At 42.1% G+C, this 19,930-nt stretch overlaps 1 protein-coding gene across 7 annotated transcripts in view; it reads right to left on the reverse strand.

The window, feature by feature from the left end:
• Window positions 1-18,330, reverse strand: part of pcnt (pericentrin) — a 35,198-nt gene extending 16,868 nt beyond the window's left edge. For 4 of the 7 annotated variants that reach the window (XM_047159043.2, XM_053684132.1, XM_053684131.1 and 1 more), the window contains exons 1-23: window positions 18,129-18,330; window positions 16,223-16,387; window positions 16,000-16,140; window positions 15,696-15,845; window positions 15,209-15,304; window positions 13,164-15,101; window positions 12,227-12,382; window positions 12,043-12,138; window positions 11,825-11,968; window positions 11,458-11,713; window positions 10,636-10,715; window positions 8,538-8,730; window positions 8,308-8,408; window positions 7,903-8,014; window positions 7,571-7,817; window positions 6,033-6,111; window positions 5,590-5,806; window positions 5,153-5,394; window positions 4,082-4,527; window positions 3,383-3,983; window positions 2,811-3,020; window positions 2,532-2,684; window positions 1,288-1,434 (exon numbers count right to left, since the gene is read on the reverse strand). In XM_047159043.2, the coding sequence (XP_047014999.1) occupies window positions 1,288-1,434; window positions 2,532-2,684; window positions 2,811-3,020; window positions 3,383-3,983; window positions 4,082-4,527; window positions 5,153-5,394; window positions 5,590-5,806; window positions 6,033-6,111; window positions 7,571-7,817; window positions 7,903-8,014; window positions 8,308-8,408; window positions 8,538-8,730; window positions 10,636-10,715; window positions 11,458-11,713; window positions 11,825-11,968; window positions 12,043-12,138; window positions 12,227-12,382; window positions 13,164-15,101; window positions 15,209-15,304; window positions 15,696-15,845; window positions 16,000-16,140; window positions 16,223-16,387; window positions 18,129-18,176 (6,018 nt within the window). In that variant the 5' untranslated portion in view covers window positions 18,177-18,330. The remainder of the gene's footprint in view (window positions 1-1,287; window positions 1,435-2,531; window positions 2,685-2,810; window positions 3,021-3,382; window positions 3,984-4,081; window positions 4,528-5,152; window positions 5,395-5,589; window positions 5,807-6,032; window positions 6,112-7,570; window positions 7,818-7,902; window positions 8,015-8,307; window positions 8,409-8,537; window positions 8,731-10,635; window positions 10,716-11,457; window positions 11,714-11,824; window positions 11,969-12,042; window positions 12,139-12,226; window positions 12,383-13,163; window positions 15,102-15,208; window positions 15,305-15,695; window positions 15,846-15,999; window positions 16,141-16,222; window positions 16,388-18,128) is intronic. The other 3 variants (XM_053684129.1, XM_053684133.1, XM_053684130.1) reach the window with 2 other exon arrangements.
• Between the last annotated feature and the right edge of the window lie 1,600 nt (window positions 18,331-19,930).

Below are 19,930 nucleotides of genomic sequence, written 5' to 3' on the forward strand. Positions count from 1 at the left end.
ACCAGTCATCACACATGCACAGAACACTCAAAAAGCAACAACCAAGATCTCCATCTTCAGAGACAGGTTGTTGTATGTTTCCCTCTAAAATGCCACAGTTCTATAAAAAGAACAGTGAGGAACAAGCAAACTAAAACATCAACACCGATCAGATGCATGAGGGCCATGTGACGAACTTGTGCGGGAGTAGCCAAGCACAAGTTTAATCGGTCTTTGACATGCCGTCCCACTCCACTGCTTAGCAGCCAACAAACAGACATAACAAACCGATGCATACAACACAGTAACCATAGCAATCCTGGAGGGATTTACAAGGAGTCCAATATCTCCCTAAACTAATCTGACCGATTCCACATCATGCTAATACAAATCGACACACGCTTGCATGTACAGAACGTGTGTTCTTACTAAATGATACAGCAAGCAGATATGCGGATGAGAATTAACCCAAAGCCAAACAAAGTGAGAAAACCAGACTGAAAAAAATGGAACGTGACAGGGGGGGAAAACAAGCTATTTAACCCAACACTGAACGAAAGCAAACTAAACAGGATCAAAAGGTTTTTTTTTTTTTTTTTTTTTAATTTAACTGCAAAAATAATTCTCTCCTCCAGAAATGAAAGCTCTGAGACACAAGACAGGATTTCTGAAATGCATCAATTGTGTATTTTATCTAGTAAATGCAAAGATTAGGAAACAAGTGTTTCTCCAGTGTTGTGTGACATTTAAATAGCCCGTCTTACATCTTGCTCTTTTTTTTCCTATTTGTTTGTTGGTGTGATAAAGTTTCATCACACCTGAAGTCAAACAATAGTAGGCGTGTTTACTGAACTTGTACTGAACCCTGTGTGAGCGTTTGTTGCTTTGGTGCTCTTCCTTTGCGTTTTTAAGGGACGTGCAGGTTTTACTGCCGTACTGTTATTGACTATAAATGCATACTGCAAAAACTGATCCTGCGCACAAACCTAGCCGTTTTGTTCTGATCAATAAGAAAAGGGGCAACTATACCACGCATCTGCTCAAATATTTGAATTAAACATTTTGTGAACGCTATTCCACTGCGAGGTTCCCTTGACACATCCATCTACAAATACGTTCATGTAAAAGATGATGAACATGGATGATAAACAATAAGCCTTCGTCATGGTGACAAAGAACTTGGGCATCAATATGAATTATTCTACCTATGAGATGACACAAAGGAACTGTTTGGATTGTGACACTGTTCTGGACACCGCGATGGATTAATCCTCCTAATTCAGTACAGTGTATCTCAGTGCGTCTCACCTGAGAGACCACCGTGTCCAGTTGTTGGAGCTGTGCAGTGAGCTGGTTCATTTTATCCGTGTAGCAGAGGTCAAGCTGCTGGTGCTGCTCACGCAGGCTTCTCTCCAGTTCATCCAGAGCAGCAGTCTTCTCCCGCTCGTTTTCCTCCTGAACCGCAACCAGGATGCATGCATATGTTTGTGAGAATCAATGTTCAGAAAATTACTTTTGACATCGACTGAAATATAGCACAAAATAAAAAGCATATCTGTCAAATCTGAAGATGAATAATGAGTAAAAATCTCACCGTTCATCTGCTACTCTAACTGTTTGAATGCATTGGTGCTGACCAGTGCATTTAGTGCAAAGTAACAAACTAACATTAAAGCCTCTGGTATACTTAATTTTTTTTTAATTTTTTTATTTTTTTTTTTATTTATTTTTTTTTTTTAAAATGTACGCTAGGGTATGCGGACATTCTTACGCATAGCCTTTCAAAGTATACACCATTTGGCATGTATGCGTACACAGGCAGTCGGCACATGCTCATTACGACAACTTGCACTACCCCTTCTGGCCTACAAGTCTGTACAGAGTCAGTACAGAGCAGTAAATCAGGTCTTTTTGTGTGAAGGATGACAACGAAGAAGAATCACAACAGTGCTCGGGCGATCTCTTGCCACGATTAGCACCCATATACAAAACCTTATACTCTAAGGCTAGAATTATAGAGATGCGGGGACTTTCTAACTTGCACTCATTTCAGTCTCTTCTGTTTTTTTCTCCTTCAAGTACATTGAGAATCAGTGGTCCTGGGTCACTGTTGCCACCTTGCGGAACAACTAAATAGTGCAAAAGAATTAAATGCGCATGTGCGGCCAACTTCGTCTACAGATGTAAGAAGCTTGTTATCGGTGTTGCGTCTCAAAGGATTTCTTATGTTCTAGATCTTTGAGCAGTTTAATGACTTAAGTGTTTAATGAATTTATTTTATAATTTTTTTAAAATTTCCTAGCTAGCCTACGATCCTGCTTGAAGTACCATGACAGAAATGCATGTCATTAAGCCAACAAATTTATATACACGACATATCGGTCCTGCCCGTTGTTGCTAAATGCCAGTGGCGACATTATGTTTTAGAATACGTTAAATAATAGAAGACCATAATAAAATTTACAGCAACAGTACAGAACAGATTCTTGTTTCCGAGTACGAACACACCTAGATCCTTATCTTATACAGACTTTAGCTATCTAGCTTCCCACCTTTAACTGTGCAACCTTATGCTGTAGCTGCTCCTCCGACTGGCACTTCAGAAGCTCCGCCTCTTCCAGGAAATGTAGACGCTGCCGTGACGCCTCTTCCTCCAGCTCCCTGCGTAGAGCCTCGAACTCCCTGGAGGATGTTGTCCTCAGTTCCTGTTCCAAAGCCACACAAAATGTCATGTTCGAACATTAACTTGCCTAAATAAATAAATAAATAAATAAATAAATGAAGGTTTTAAAAATGATAGGTAGTGGCTGAAAACTTGCTTTAGAACACACCTGGAGTTGTTGCTGGTGCTGTGCATTCAGCACATCCAGCTGTTGCTGCAGCTGCTGTTTCTCGTTGGTGGTCATGACTGTGACCTCATGGAGGGCGGCGCCGTGTTGAGTCTCCAGATCCAGCACGTGCTGCCGCAGGGTCTCAAGTGCAGAGTGGTGATCCGACTGCAGAGCAGCCTTCTGAGAAGCGAGCGCCGCAGACAGCTCTGCCTACAGAAATAAAATTAGAGCAGAAATCGTCAGAGACAACGGCACAAAAACACACCCCGCTCTGAACAAAGCTGTGTAGTTCAAATTCAAATAAACAGCTTTACTGAGCAACCATTGTTCATTGTATTTTGGTAATTGCATCCTGCCATGACTGAAAAAGCGAGACCAGTCTAACAAGCGTTCAAATCCCATAAGGGCTTTACACTCTACTAGCAAAATCACAGCTGTAATTATCATGGGATGAAGATGCGTTAATTACTCGCACACAAACACTTTCCATGCAGGTGGTTACACAATAAAATGTAGTTTAAACCTTTTTACAGCAATACATTTAATCTTTAACATCAAACGAGTCTATTAACCTGATGGGCGTGGCTGAGCTCAGTCGCCATGGCACTAAACTTGTCCATGTGGACCCGTGCCAGCTCTTTCCTCAACTCTTCTCTGATCGCAAGCTCCTCCTGCTTCACTCTCTCGATCTCTTTAGCCTGCTGTTGCTCCAGTGAGGCCCCGAGCTCCCGGAGCGCCTCTTCTTTCTCCTCGCGCACTGCCTGGATCTCCTTCAAGTATGTGCTCTCCAGAGTGTCCATGTTGCTCAACATCCTAGTCTCCAGCTCCTCCATTTCCTGCCTGTGACGCGCCCCAAGCTCCGCCTCCTGGGCTTCGAGCTGCGCTACGTTGGTCTCCTGAAGGACCACCTGGAGCTTATCGAGCTCCGCCCTGTGTTTCTCAGCAAGGGAGTCCAGCACTGCATTGTGATTGGAAGAGAGCAAGTCTAGCTCGTCCTGGTGTCGGGTTTTGAGTTCCTGGTACTCTTTCTGGAGATGTTGCAGTTTTGAAATGTTCTGATCCAGAAGAGCTGTCTGGGCCAGCAGGTCCTGAGCATGTTGTTGCTTCAGCTTCTGAAGATCCACCTCTCTCTGCTGGATGAGTTTCTCTGCTAGCTGCCGCTCCGCCTGATGCCTAAAAAGGTTATTCAAAAAAAACTTATGGAAGGAGCCCCTAAAGACTTTTTCACTACACAGAGCAACACATTTCTCCATAAACGTTCAAGCACCGACCTGGACGTGGCCTCCTGTAGCCTGCTTTCCGTCTCCTCCTGCAGCAAAGCGTTCAGCTCCTTCACCTCAGACAACATCGTGCTCTTCGCTGTGCGCAGCTCGCTCCCATACTGAGCTTCAAGCCTCTGCTTCAGGGCCACAACCTGAGGGCTCTCCTCACTCGCCAGACTAGCCTGTAGGGCTTGCAGCCTCTGCCTTTCCTCAGCCAGGAGCTCCTCAGCCCGAGCAAGCTTCTGCTCCAGCTCCATTCTCTCCTTATTGGCCGCTTGATGGAGCTCCTCTCTCAGGGAAGCCGTACGCTCTTCAGCCTGAGCTTGAAGCTGCTCCCTGATCTGGAGCTGTTCCTCACTGCTCCGGTGAGAGAGCTCTTCAGTAACAAGGATCCTCTCTTCCTGCTGCGCTTCCGCAAGACGCATACACAGTTCCTCTGCAAAGTTTTTCTTCAGCTAAACGAGGGAGGAAAGTTAAAACCAAGATATTAAATCAAAAGCAAAAAGAAAACCGAAAACAAAAGCCACAAAACCACGCGATGTGCGTCACACAGCCGAGACAGAACTGTTCAATCTTATGATCCTATACTGCACATCTTCCTTACTACTGCATCTAAACTGAGTTTTCCAGAGAACATTACCATGCATAATTCGAAGTTCTGGCATCCTTTAATTTTTTGTTATAATGTGACACCTTGGGAAAAACCCCAATGGAAGTCAAATACATTGGAAATGTCAAAAAAAAAAAAACCCAACCCACAACCCCACACGACCAGAAAGAGTCTTCGCAAGCCACCACACATTTTATTTTTCATGAATTAATACGCTCATAATCGTAAACAATTTCATAAACTTGCTTTTTATCATGTTCAAAAGATGAGCACTTTTCAAAAGATATTTTTGTGGAAAATGCTTTCTTAAAAAGCGTATGCATGTGTGTAAATGAAAGCCCTTTAGAACAGCACCCCAGTCAGTCTTCCCATCACAGAAAAAGCACCTCTTCTCATTATAAAATGTGTTTGTACAACACAAAGGACTTGTCGCAGCACGTGACTGTCACAGCCTGGTAGCACACTCTCACCCTGTCCTCCAGCTCTCTGAGCTCCTCTGTGTGTCCCTCAGTGGCTCTCTCCAGCTCTCGGCCATGCTGCAGGGTGAGCTCTGCTAGCGCCCTCTCCAGGCTCAGTATGCGCTCGGTGTCTGAGGCAAGCTGAGCGAGCCGGACTTGGTGCTCCTGAGTCTGGAGCCGGGTCTTCTCCTCAAGCTCAGCCTCCACCTGACGCGCCACATCCGATGCCGACTGCAGCCGCAGCTTTGTTATGTCTGGAAGTGGAAAAGAAAAACAACAAAAATTAATTATTAAATTTATAAATAAATAAATAAATAAATAAATTTAAAAAAAAACCCACAACAGTAAAGTGTGAATACATTTATCATTATTTTTTAAAATTTCAGAACCAGATTGAAGCCGATTATTATATCGGCTTATTATATTATATGAGGCATGCATGATCTCACCTTTGAGGTGGCTGTCTGAGAGCTTGGCCCGCAGCTGTTCAATCTCCAAGGCATGTTTGGTTTTGAGCTGCTCCATGTCACTGTAGTAGCGGTCGGTGAGCTCCGAACGAGCCTGCAGTAACTCCTCTCTATAGGACAGAGCCATGCTACAGCGCAGCTGCTCCAGGTCCTGCTTGTGCTTCTCCTCCAGCTGCAAACGCAGAGCATCCAGCTCCAGCTGTGATGTGTTCATGCAAAGATTAACCAGTACATCATTAAAGACCAGGAACAGTAGCTATTGTACCACTGAATTAGTCAGAATTTCATTGTAGAACTCCCCTGGTATGAACACTGGTCAATATCAGGCTTAATACTGGCCACCTACCTACACCCAAAACTTATAATAGTAAAACAATATTATAATTAACACCCCATAGCTGTCACACTGCATCCAAGAACTGTACCTTGTGTTTCTCCAGTTGCTCCGTAATCTCTGCCAACATGTCCTCCCCCTCCTCCACAGACTTCCCATCAGAGAGGAAGCTGTAAGCAAAGAAAATTCAGTAAACCATGAAAGACAACACAACAAGCACATTTATAACACTTATCAATAGTGCAGCTGCAAACCACAGGTTCATATTAATGCTTTATTGTTACTATAGTAACAGCTCATTTACATACACCGATTCAAAAACATGTATATTCGTTAATATGGTGGACTTCTGTGAGATGCTCATTTATAACTTGGGTGGAAGGAATCTCCAGTGTCAACGCTTTAACAGACCAAAAGGACTGCATATAAATTCTTTAGTTAATAAAAATTTTAATTGTTGGCGAATTACTGTGGTATAAGTGGAATAAAACTCTTAGGGACATTGTGCTATTGAGAAAAAAAAAGATTTCAGTTTTTCATCACTTTATAAAGTTTGTATGTTTTATTTATGCTTTAGTATCAGATTTAATTGAAAAAAAAAAAATATCTACTAGGTAGCACTGATTTTAATTGTCGATGTTCTTATCCATTTTTGCTCTAATCCTGCTATCAGGGCTTTGAGAATCGGTTTCCTGATACAAATTTTCCACATCAGTAAATCACCAAAGCCATGAACAGTCATACTAAAGTTCTAAAAGTTAGAAATGACCTCATTAAAGTCAAACTTTTCAGCATTTTACTGTCTCAACTTATTTTTGCCTTGAAAATGTTACTGCATCCATACTAGGGCTGCACAATTAATCGAATATTGATCTCGATTGGATTTTGACTGCCCATGATTACATGAACATGATCAACTGCGATTTTGACGTTTAAAGTTCGTCCTCCGCTCAAAGAAAACTCCGCTACAGATCAAGTCAAGTGCTTCCTAAACTTACAGCAAATCACTCAACAGAGCGGCACAGGGATGACGTCATTTTGTATGCCAAAACCCGGAAACGTGTTAGCGTTTTAGCAATGAGAGCTTATTTTTTTGCAATAATCCAAAAGCCTATGGGAAAATCCTATTGTTTTTTTTTTGTTTGTTTTTAAATCGAGGGAACCAGTATGATGATAACTTCCGGGTTTCGGTACAAAATGACATCATCCCTGCGTCACCGCTCTATTGGGTGATTTGTCTGCGTCTCTCCTCCTGTAAACACTGTTATTGCCTTTTCGGCGTATGCCTGAACGGTTTTCATTTGGTTGCATATTTTCATTTGGTTAATGGCATTTTTATTTTTACTTATCCTATAATTTGGGTACAATTTTATTTATATTTTGCTTCTACGAGAGTATGCACTTTAAGGACCAGTCTAATTTGATGCAAACATTTCTACATTAGCAGGAATGTAGCACAACATGGAGGTGGAAGCAGTGGTCTGTTTATTTAAATGTGAAAGTGCAACAAAAATATGTTTTCCCTAAAATCAATGAATATTCGTGATCTCAGTATTGATCAAAATAATCGTTATCATTTTGGCCATAATCGAGCAGCCCAAATCCATACCTCAAATAGACTTGGCCTACCTTGCCTCTCCGGTCTTGATGACAGAGTCCTCCAGGGCTCTCTCTACAAGGCGGCGCTGCAGCAGGGCGATTTCTTCCCGGTGGTTCTCCTCGCTGGCCCGGAGCCGCTGTTCAAAGTACACGCGTAGGTTCTCCAGCTCTGCCTCGTTCTGCTCCTGGAGCTCCCGCCGCTGTTGAGAGAAGTCCTGCTTCAGCCGCTCAAGGTCATCGACACGTGACGTGCGCGCCAGCAACTGCTCCTTCAACTCTGAAAGACGGAAAAGGGAGGATTTCTACTTATGCATTTTCTTTTAACCAAACCTCACTCAATAACATGGAGAATGATCTGGTACCTCCCAGTTCCTGCCTGCTGGTCCTCATGGTCTCCAGCTGAGACCAGAGGTTAGAGATCTCCTGTTCGGAGCTGGCTTTCTGTGCCTCTTGTTCTATGAGCAGACGAGCCACCTGAAACAAAACAGAACCACAGTCAGTATGAAGTGAGAACTCACTTTCCCCATACACAGAAAAGTCTTCAGCACAGGAGGTTCCACAACAGTAAACGTAAATGTAGACAGGATGGCGGGGGAAGGGGGGTGGCCTAATAAGTAAAAAAATTATTTTTTAAACCCCAAAGTGTTTCATCCCTAACTTATGGCCACAAACTAATTTTTAACGCCCTCACACAATGAGAGTAAAACACGGCTCACACATTTTTGTTACCATTAAATAAACACACACGTATTCTGACGTTGTTATACCTCTTGCTTAAGCAGTTTCTCTTTTTCTTCCAGCTCTTGCGTGTGAGCCTGCTGCTCCTTTAGCACCACCTTGTGACTAGCAACCAGTTCTTCAACAGCACCTAAAAAACACGAGGAGTAACATGCACATCAATATCATGCTCATAACACAGTGCAGTCCTATACATAGATAATATAATATGATATTAAACAGTAACAATGTCATTTGCCTGACGCTAAAAACCACTCACGAGCAGCAGAGTCTCGGTCGGACCACGCCTGACTCAACTCCGACTCCAGATGCTTGATTTCATCCTCTTTAGATTGTTGAAGCTCCTCAAGCTTGTGCTGTGTCTCAGCCAAACTTTCCTCGGCTTTGTCCAGGGCTGCCTGAAGCTCTGACTGCTTTTTTTTGGAGTCTTGTAACAACTGAGCCTTTGCATCCTGATGAATTAAAGACAAAACACAGTTAGATTTTTAGTGTAGGACACGTACACAACTAATTATCTATCTATCTACCTAATATATATTTCCATCTATCTATATATATATATATATATATATATATAAAAATACACATACATACACATACATACACATAAATACAGTGAGGGGAGAAGTATTTGATCCCCTGCTGATTTTGCACGTTTGCCCAGTGACAAAGAAATGATCAGTCTATAATTTTAATGGTAGATTTATTTGAACAGTGAGAGACAGAATAACAACAAAAAAATCCAGAAAAACGCATCTCAAAAATGTTATAAATTGATTTGCATTTTAATGAGGGAAATATGTATTTGACCCCTCTGCAAAACATGACTTAGTACTTGGTTTAAAAACCCTTGTTGGCAATCACAGAGGTCAGACGTTTCTTGTAGTTGGCCACCAGGTTTGCACACATCTCAGGAGGGATTTTGTCCCACTCCTCTTTGCAGATCTTCTCAAAGTCATTAAGGTTTCGAGGCTGACGTTTGGCAACTCGAACCTTCAGCTCCCTCCACAGATGTTCTATGGGATTAAGGTCTGGAGACTGGCTAGGCCACTCCAGGACCTTAATGTGCTTCTTCTTGAGCTACTCCTTTGTTGCCTTGGCCGTGTGTTTTGGGTCATTGTCATGCTGGAATATCCATCCACGACCCATTTTCAATGCCCTGGCTGAGGGAAGAAGGTTCTCACCCAAGATTTGACGGTACATGGCCCCGTCCATCGTCCCTTTGATGCGGTGAAGTTGTCCTGTCCCCTTAGCAGAAAAACACCCCCAAAGCATAATGTTTCTACCTCCATGTTTGACGGTGAGGATGGTGTTCTTGGGGTCATAGGCAGCATTCTTCCTCCTCCAAACACGTCAAGTTGAGTTGATGCCAAAGAGCTCCATTTTGGTCTCATCTGACCACAACACTTTCACCCAGTTGTCCTCTGAATCATTCAGATGTTCATTGGCAAACTTCAGACGGGCATGTATATGTGCTTTCTTGAGCAGGGGGACCTTGCGGGCGCTGCAGGATTTCAGTCCTTCACGGCGTAGTGTGTTACCAGTTGTTTTCTTGGTGACTATGGTCCCAGCTGCCTTGAGATCATTGACAAGATCCTCCCGTGTAGTTCTGGGCTGATTCCTCACTGTTCTCATGATCATTGCAACTCCACGAGGTGAGATCTTGCATGGAGCCCCAGGCCGAGGGAGATCGACAGTTCTTTTGTGCTTCTTCCATTTGCGAATAATCGCACCAACTGTTGTCACCTTCTCACCAAGCTGCTTGGTAGTGGTCTTGTAGCCCATTCCAGACTTGTGTAGGTCTACAATCTTGTCCCTGACATCCCTGGAGAGCTCTTTGGTCTTGGCCATAGTGGAGAGTTTGGAATCTGATTGATTGATTGCTTCTGTGGACAGGTGTCTTTTATACAGGTAACAAGCTGAGATTAGGAACACTTCCTTTAAGAGTTTGCTCCTAATCTCAGCTCGTTACCTGTATAAAAGACACGTGGGAGCCAGAAATCTTTCTAATTGAGAGGGGGTCAAATACTTATTTCCCTCATTAAAATGCAAATCAATTTATAACATTTTCTGGATTTTCTTGTTGTTATTTTGTCTCTCACTGTTCAAATAAACCTACCATTAAAATTATAGACTGATCATTTCTTTGTCAGTGGGCAAACGTACAAAATCAGCAGGGGATCAAATACTTCTTTCCCTCACTGTATGTCATTCATTCATATATATATATATATATATATATATATATATATATATATATATATATATATATATATATATATATATATATATATATATATATATATATATATATATATATCACACACACAAAACCCCACCTGGAAACATGACTTTACCTCTAGTCTACTGGCCTGCTGTTGCTCCAGTGAGGCCCGTTCTTCTGAAATGCGCTTTTCCCAACTGCAATTCAGATCATCTGTTGGGGACAAAAATAAATAAATAAATAAATGAATAAATAAATAAATAAATAAATAAATAAATGACACCACAGACATGACAGAAATACGTTAGATAACAGAAAAAGTGCATCAATCTAATAAAAGTCATGATTTTATTAAATGTGAAGCTTTTTGGAGGTTTTTAAGAGGCAGAGGCCCTCTCTGCGAGGATGTATACTCCTACGTCACACTACGGTTGGACAATAGGACAAATATTAATTAATCGGTAAGTATGAGCTTTTTTGGATGCACAAAATGCACCACAAGATGTGTTACTCTTCTGGCAAAACAGCAGTATTGCATTTTACATTTTATTTAATTCTGTAGACATTTTAAAGTCTATTTTTAACACTGAAAAATATGGACAATTATTTTATTCAAACAGTCTAAAAGGGGAAAAAAATCCATTTACTTTAAATATACGTATTTCTTATTAATATTTTATTCACTACAATTCTAATCGAATCAGCTGCATGAAATCAGATTATGCATACTTGTTTTTGGGGGGAAATGTTGAGATAAAGTGTAGTGTGTCAAAATTCATCACAATATCGATATCAGTCCTAAATGCCTAGCTCTAGCTAAGATTAACCCAATAACAATATTAACCCATATACCAAAAGTGTATGGTTAAACTCAATACAGATATACAGTATTTCTCTGGACAAATCGAATTTCCTGCTATAAACAGTAACTGTGCTGTGTATTTCCTGGCCTCACCGATGGCCAGTTGCTGCTGGAGCTCAGCTTGTTTCTCCTGCTCCCGGCTCTGCTCCCGGAGCCTCTCGAGCTCAAATTGCTGTCGTGTCTGGAGCATAGCGCACTCCTGAGCCCACTTCTCCCTCAGGCTGGCCTGCAGCTCGCTCAGCGCAGCCTCCTTCTCCTTCTGCAGGTTGGACTGGGTGAGCTCCAGCTGCGCTGTGTGTAGGTTGGTCAGGCTCAGACGAAGAGCCTCCAACTCCAGAGCATGCTGCGTCTGAGTATGAACACAAATCAGTTCAACTCCACTGTAAACAGGTTAGGTGTTTAAGTAACCACTTGAATAGTCTGATAATGACTGTAATAACGTTCCATGTTTTGCACTGACCTGGGCTTGTGAAAGCTCTGCCTCATGCGCAGCCTCCATGCTGTCTCTCAGCTCCGCAGAGTGCTCAGCCTTCAGCTGGTCAAGTTCCTCTCTCCGCTGAGCCACCTGCTTGGCCAGCTCTCTCTGATGCTCTCGCTCGTGCACCTACACAGAAAAGAGATTCAAGTATTAGAGTGAGAGAGATAAATAAGAAATTAAATAAAATAAACAATCTATACCTGCTTAATTAGGGTGATCTGTTTCTTCTGCTCCTCTTCCAGGTTGAAGCGCAGCACAGAGAGCTCCTTCTCCAAGCGCAAACTCCAGTCCAGCACCTGAAAGAAAGGAAAAATGATAAGTTACGTGATTAAATACGTTTCCGATCACACGGAGACCGCAGATGTTGCAGTAGTTTTAATTTACCTCCTGTTGATGTTTCTCCTCAAGTCTTTTCTTCTCCTCTTCATGTTCTCTCAACTCCTTCTGCAAAGCTTCCTCCTTCTCCATGAGCTCCTCCTCCGCTTTCTCCCTGGCTTCTTTCATCTGCTTGAGGTCCACATCTTTCGCTTGAAGCCGGAGCTGGAGGTGATGCCATTAAAATTGAAATGCTTGCTTTGATACTTTTATTTAACGTCTACAAAAATAAATGGCTTGAAACTAAAAACGAGAAAAAAAAAAATTAAAAACACACAATACATTCTAATAAAAGAAAATGGCAATCGGCTGCTTCCAGTCAGCTTGTATTTGATGTTTTTAAAAAAAAAAATTAAAAAAAAAAAAAGAATAAAATCATATCATGATACCTGCAGTATCACAGAAAGAATGGCAGAGATATCTAAATAAAGAGAGAAAGAGAGAGAAAAAAATAAAAAGAAAAAATTGAGGGAGACAGGGAAAAAAAGAAAAAAAAAAAAAGACAAAGGGAGAGAGAAATAAGAAAGAATCCAAGGGTAAAAGACAAAGAGAGTGAACAAGAAAGAAAAGGAAAAAAAGAGAGAGAAAAACAAAATAGAGGGAGAAACAAAAAAGAAAGAATAATCAAAGAAAAAGAAGAGAGCAAAAAGAAGATCGACAAACACAGAAAAAACAAAAGGAAAATAAATACACAGGGGGAAAAAAAGAGCGCAATATGAAAGAATAAGAAGAGAGACAAGGAGAGATATCGAAAAAGAACAAGGGAAAACAGATGGAGAAAAAAAAACAAATAGAATAGGACAAGAGGATAAAAGAAAAGAAAGAAACAAAGTCAGAGATTGAAAAAAAAAAGAAAGAATAGTGTGTATTTTATTTTTAACGGAGCCAGTCCATATATATCCAAAATAAGGCACAAACATAAAACAGAAATAAAAGAGATCCACACCTCAAAGCTCTCCAGTTCCGTTTCCAGAACCTTCTCCATGTTCTTGTTCTGTTCGTCTAGCGTCTGCAGTCGCTTCTCCAAAGCAGCTTTCTCGGCCGAACCCTGACGTAACGCCTCCTCCATGTTACTCAGGTTCTCTTTAAGACAAGTCAGCTTGGACTCCAGGTCCACTTGGACCTTCTCCAACCTTTGCAGGTTTTCTACTTTCTCCTCCACCTCTACTCTGAGCTGCTTGATCTCCCGGTAGGCAGAGTCCACCTCGAGGGTCTTCTGTCCTAGCAGCTCAGACGTGGTTTGGTTCTTTTCCCTCTGGCTCTCCAGCTGGGCCATGAGCTGGTCCCTCTGAGCCTGCAGGGAGGAGAGCTGCCGCCCGAACAGGGCCTGGACTTCACAGCTCACCGGATCTCCGGCCATCTTCTGCTCTTGAATGTGTCGGACCAGCTCCTCTTGGTGTTTGAGCTGGAGAACGAGCTTGACCTTGTCCTCCTTCAGTTCCTTCAGAAGCTCCTCTGTGGAATAGTCCTTATCGTCAACCTCCATGTTGGACGTTAGCTGCCCTTTCTCCTTCTCCAAGTAGTTGAGTTTGTTCTTTAGGTTGTCCTGCTCATGGATTTTCTCGTTGAGGATCTCCTCGTAATGAAGCCTCTTGTCTCGTTCCGTCTCCAGCTCCCACTTCACTTCCTCAAGCTCCTCCGACGCTTTACTCCAACGCTCCCGTGCCTCTTCCAACTCTTCAGCAGAGCACCGAACTTCTTCCTGAAGAACATCCATTTGTTTCTCTCTCGCTTCCAGCTGCTCTGTGAGGTCTCTGCACTGTTGGATCAGAAGCTCCTTGCCCAGATCCAAGCTTTCATTCAGATCATTTGAGGTCGAATTGAAGCTCTGCCACGGAGCTTGGGTGAAGGACACGCCATCTAGTCCTGATGGTTGATCGTCTGGGTTTGTGTTATGAGCACCAGATTCAAGGTGAATCAAAAATCTTGATTCGTCTTCAAACTCCAACTTGGAGACAGTAGAGTTCTCCATGATGTTGTGCTCCTCCAGACTTTGTTCCATCCATGAGCTTTGACACTGCACAGCAGATGCCAAGTACCTTTCCATCAAGTCATCGGTAACCGAGGCATTCATACCTGGAACAGCTTCAGGAGAACCTTCAGTGGCAGTCTCCTGATTGTGCTGTTCTTCAGAGGTTTGAATCCAGGTGACATTTGTATCAAGCTCAGAAGATGCACCATGAAGGTCATGTTTTTGGGCTTGGTCTAACAGTTCCTGAATTCGTCTAACCTCCTCAGAATGCTCCTCTCGGAGACGCTTGAGCGCAGCCTCGTGCACTTCACCTAACTGCGCTACATTTAACACCCTCTCTTCCTCCAGGGTCTGGAGACGCAGCTCACAGTTTGCGATTTCAGCTTCGTATTTGTAAAGGAGGTGCTTGGACGTTTCTTCTTCTTCTTGAAGCCTGTTCTGAAGTTCTTGCACCAGCCCATCTAGACGCACTACATCCTGGTTGAGTCGCTCTTTTTCCGCTTTGTATTGCTGCGCCTCACGTGCCTGTTTCAACGCGCTCTCGAGATCATCCTGAACAGACTGTAACCGAGCCTCTGTCTCAAACTTCTCGCTCTCGTATTTCAAAACCATTTCTTGCAGGCTCTCGGCACGTTCCTGCACTCGCTTGCTATTCTGTCGCTCTTGGTCCAGCTCGCATTTTAATCTCAGAATCAGATCTCTGCTCGAATCAAGTTTGTTCTCTGGGCTCGTGTTAACCCCGGACAGGATTTCAGCGTTGTGGCACAAGCTTGATTTGACCTGCTCCATGTTATTTGCCGTGAAAGCACTTTGGAACTGAGAGAGGGAATCCTCCATGACTGTGAGCTTCTGTTGGAAAGCCGCAATCTCCGTTTCCTTCTGAGCCAAGAGGATCTGTCGATAGTTACCAGTCTAGACAGAGGAAACACTTCCAAATATCACAAAGGTGAAGCTACAACACAAAATTTAATGATACAAAGCTTACAACTTTTTGTTGTATGAGAGATGAGGATTATCACCTGCAGAGAGGGCTCGATAAGAAGCTGGCGGTGGGTTTGTTGGGTTTGAGAGAGATCCAGCCATCCCACACTTTTACTGCGCAGGTACTCTATAGCCTGGGGGGGGGGGGGGGGGGGGGGGGGGGGGAAACACACACACACACACACACACACCACAACAACAAAACATTCATCCAAGTTGAAATGTACCATGAAATTCCTCAAGAGCTGTGAGCTCAACCCCACTGAACATCTGGAACGCCAACTGAACCCCAGACCTCCTGACCAAACATCAGAAATGCTCTTGTGGCTGAATGAACACAAATGCCCACAATGTAGTGGAAAGACTTCAAAGAAAAGTGGAGCTTATTACAACAGCAAAGTGTGACTATATCTGGAATGGAATGTAGAATGATGCGCAGGTGTCCATATAATTTTGGATGTTTAGTGTAGTATAGTACAATAAGGTTTATATCAAACGAGGTGCTGTATGGCTGCAATTTCACACCTGCTGTAGTTGTTGCTGCAGCTCCTGTATCTGACCCGTCAGCTGCTGTGCTTCAAGCTGCACCTGCTCTCGGCTCATTAGCGCCGCCTGCAGGTTGATGCTGAGCTGTGAAATGATCTCATTTCGCTTCTCCACTGCTGCCTGTAACTGCTAAAAGGCATTAATGAGGCACAGCGTTAAGAGCTAAACATCTCTAAATGTCACCTTCCCAGCATGTGCACTAAAATAAACAGGCAAATGTTGCATTAGCATTAAACTCCATAAAGTGTTACGATACTAACAGAAAGTTACCAAATATATTCACCTTCAGTTGTTCTTTGCTCGTGTGTGAGACTACAATCGCTCCTAAAAGCTCTTCTTGCTCGTCACTCTGATCTGCCGTCGTTCCATCCACAAGAAGCGAGCTTTGCTCTGGAACGCCTGTGTCATAAGGCTGCTCTGACTCCTACAGTATCAATCACACAAGCACGCTTGTTGTAACTTGGTGTCCTAACATGAAAATTAGTCATAAAGAAATAAAATCAAACCTCAAGCTCCTCCTTGCCATCCTGTCCAGGAGCATGTTTGGTTTGGGACTCCTCTCTCTCCTCTGAACAGTCATCGGTCTGGACAGTCTGGCTCTTCCTTCTTGCGGTCTTCTTTTCTGCGTTTGCACTGCTAACTTTCGCCCGCTGCTGTCTAAAGTGTGCGAACTGCGCCAAAGGGCAGGTAGAAACACAAAAATCCCTTGTGTATGTCAAAATGGCTAATTTTGTTTATCAGATGTGCAACAAGCAACAGTTAGAAAACATCTAGGTGTGACGTTAATAATAAGCAGCTCTGTCGTTTTTAATAACCAATTAGTCCACTGTCTTGGTTTTAATTGGCTCACAAGGCCGAGGTTTGCGAAGTTCACCTAGATGGATATACCTGGCTATCAGAAAACTACACACATTACATGCCCAGTGCCCAGGATTGCCTTTTGAAAATCATTTGCGTTCAATCTGACCGCTTATCTGAAAAATCTTTTTTAAAAAAAGAAATAAATAAAATAAAGAGTTTAGAGCCATTTCCAGTAGCACTGGGTCAAAACCCAGCAGCTATGTGGAAGAAATGTGGAAGCCTTCAAAATCTGTCCTGTTTGTGCACGATCCCTTATCGAACACGAAAAGAAGCGTACAATTATCTGCAACAGACAACTCCACAATCGATCTCTCCACAGCTTTGTTGAGCAGCTTACACCAGCTTACAAAGCACACCCCTGACCTAGTTTACATCCCGACACACGTGGAGCCACGCAATATTACAGTATTAATCATGTAGCATCTACACATCAACCAAAAGCCTATGATTCTACATCTAACCATAACAATCTTCAGTCGAATTACAAAATCAGACCAAGCATACTGGAGATCAATTCTACGGGTTGTGTCACTCCATGTAAATCACCTGGTACGACCGTCACTGACTGGCTGCATAAATCTACAGTCTGGGATAGAAAGAAATCAGCTCCATTCTTGTGTCTCGCTATCATTCTGTGTTTTTTCTTGAATCTCCGTTGGGAATAAATAAAGTACCTATCCATCTACCTACAGTACGTCTTCCTATTTTCTTACAACCCTTGGTGGAGATGTTACTATTTGATGAGCAAATTATCTGACATGGATGCCATATATATATATATATATATATATATATATATATATATATATATATATATATATATATATATATATATATATATATATAAAAATGTTCCTTCTTTTTTTTTTTTTAGGACAGAAGAGGCATTTGCACTGCAAGCGGGTTTATAATAGCCAGCGCTGGTTGAACGTGTTTTAGTCCTTATTGCAGTGAACATTAAATGTGCTTAAGGTGCGTTAGGTGGGTTAAACATTATTTTTCCTTTTAGCTCACGTCCTGATCCTGACCATGTTCACAAAGCTGGACCCCCCAGGATCTTAGATGATCCGTGTAGCGTATGACTGAGAGAAGGTGCAACCAAACAGAAACAAGCTTTCCGGACCGGACTCCTGTTTTACAAACAGGTTTTATCAGCGACTTCATAAACTTTTGCTAAGGCCACGGTTTAAATCTTTGTTGCTTTTTTTTACTCATCTTCTACGTATCCGTCAGGTTATTTGTATAAGCAAGGGGTAAAAGAAATCGACTATTGTACCTTTAAGCCATTTGATTCATTTACTTCTTTGTAAACACGTTAAGAACCAACATTTGCAGCGAGTAACGAAGTTTTCAGTCCTCTTCATTAGCCATGTTAATACATTTCACTGAATTATCATAACATACTTAAGTCGCTTTGATCAGTCTGTACAGCTAAAATATCAGTTTACTTCATTTGCTAGCTAAAGTTTGAATTTCAAGTTAATCACTACGCAAAAATAATCAGCTAGCACCTACGGCTAAGCTAGCTAGCCAGAATTCTTGGGTACAAACCTTCGCTCTTCCGGCCTCTAGTTTTCTTCGCCGTTCATCTTGGTCCATCTTCTAGAAATCAAGGCTTTCATAGAGACCGAAAAACGTTGCACTGGAGTGTGTGCTGATGAAAAAAACAGACAATGTAGGGTTGCTTCCAAGTTGAGGAAAAATCACAACGGAATAACTGTCAGTGCAAATTTCAACATGGCCGCGAAGCCCTTTAAGCCCCGCCCTTATGAGGTTGTGTATGTCAAGCGACCAATAAGGACACACGGCTGGGAAAATTACAGCCAATCAGATCGTTACATAAGGCACGCGCACCTGTGCTATTCAAATTCCTCCTCGGTTTATCCAGAAAGTTAGTAACAAAGAAGCGCGAAATAAAGACATGTACATATAATTAATACGTGTTATTTTATACAAATGTTTATCGATTTATTAGTTGTTATACGATTAAAAAGGTATAATCGCTCACAGTTATTTTAAATAGTAATCTCGTTTTCTACTGGTTCGAAGCAAAAGACACGCCCACAACCTCTACAAGCGCGGGCATCAGCGCGCGAGCTTTAACTGTCTCTTTTTAAGCTTAACTATTAATCAGAATTCTTGTTGTTTCTGTGTTTTAAAAAGTGTTTATTTTTCATCTAATCGCCTAAAAACATGTCTAACATAGTTCGTAAAATATCAGTTACTTTTGCGCCAGTGAATTATTTATTTACATATTTGGGAAAAACAGGGAATAAACTGCATTTTTGTCATATTGAAATACTTAATCAAAAATAGTATATGTAATGCAAGCTTTTAGTCACATTTACAATATTATGTAAAGAATAACACTTTTGGGAGAATACTGTTATAGGAAAACATAGGATAGTGTGATCAAGCGGCATTACTGTTACAACCTCAAAGTTGATTGCTTTCCAATAACAGCATGTCCCCGAAGTGTTTTATTCAGTCCCTTCAGGATTTTAGGATTTTGCAATCACAGAAAGTTGCAGTAAACTCAAGCACCTCTGATGGTTACAAAGTGCTGACACACGAGACTCCTTCCAAAAAGGCTAAATAAACTTCTCCTTAAAGAAAACTTCACCATATCAATGAATACACAATTTTTAAACACACTTATGTGGAGTGTCCCTGTGTGAGTTTACATTTACATTTTACATTTATGGTATTTGGCAGATGCCCTTATCCAGAGCGATCTACATTTATCTCATTTATACAACTGAATAGTTAATTCAATTCAATTCAATTTCATTTGTATAGCGCTTTTTACAATAGACATTGTCTCAAAGCAGCTTTACAGAAATATCTACACGGTATATAGATATTAAAGGTGCGACTTTATCCCAACTGAGCAAGCCACTGAGTGGCGATGGTGGCAAGGAAAAACTCCCTAAGATGTTTTAAGAGGAAGAAACCTTGGGAGGAACCAGACTCAGAAGGGAACCCATCCTCATCTGGGTAACAACAGATTATGTGAAAAAGTTCATCATTGACTTATATGAATTCTGTATGGCTATAGAAGCTGCCGTAGTCCAGCAGTCTGGAATTGGAGTAGATTAGAGCTCCATCCAGAGGCAGGACATCCGAAACGGATCAGGCGGGTCCGGAGATCAGAAAGGATCAGGATCTCTAGTATCTCCATAAAATCGTGTTTCGCTCGGCAGAAGGAGAGAGGAGAGAAAAGATTATTAGGACTGGGAATTAGCATAATAGAGAGACTAGTCAGGGTAGGCGTGAGTAAACAAATATGTTTTAAGCCTAGACTTAAACACTGAGACTGTGTCTGAGTCCCGAACACTAATTGGTTAAGGGTT

Source organism: Ictalurus punctatus, chromosome 12, assembly GCF_001660625.3.
Source record: "Ictalurus punctatus breed USDA103 chromosome 12, Coco_2.0, whole genome shotgun sequence".
In the NCBI taxonomy this organism is placed as follows: domain Eukaryota; kingdom Metazoa; phylum Chordata; class Actinopteri; order Siluriformes; family Ictaluridae; genus Ictalurus; species Ictalurus punctatus.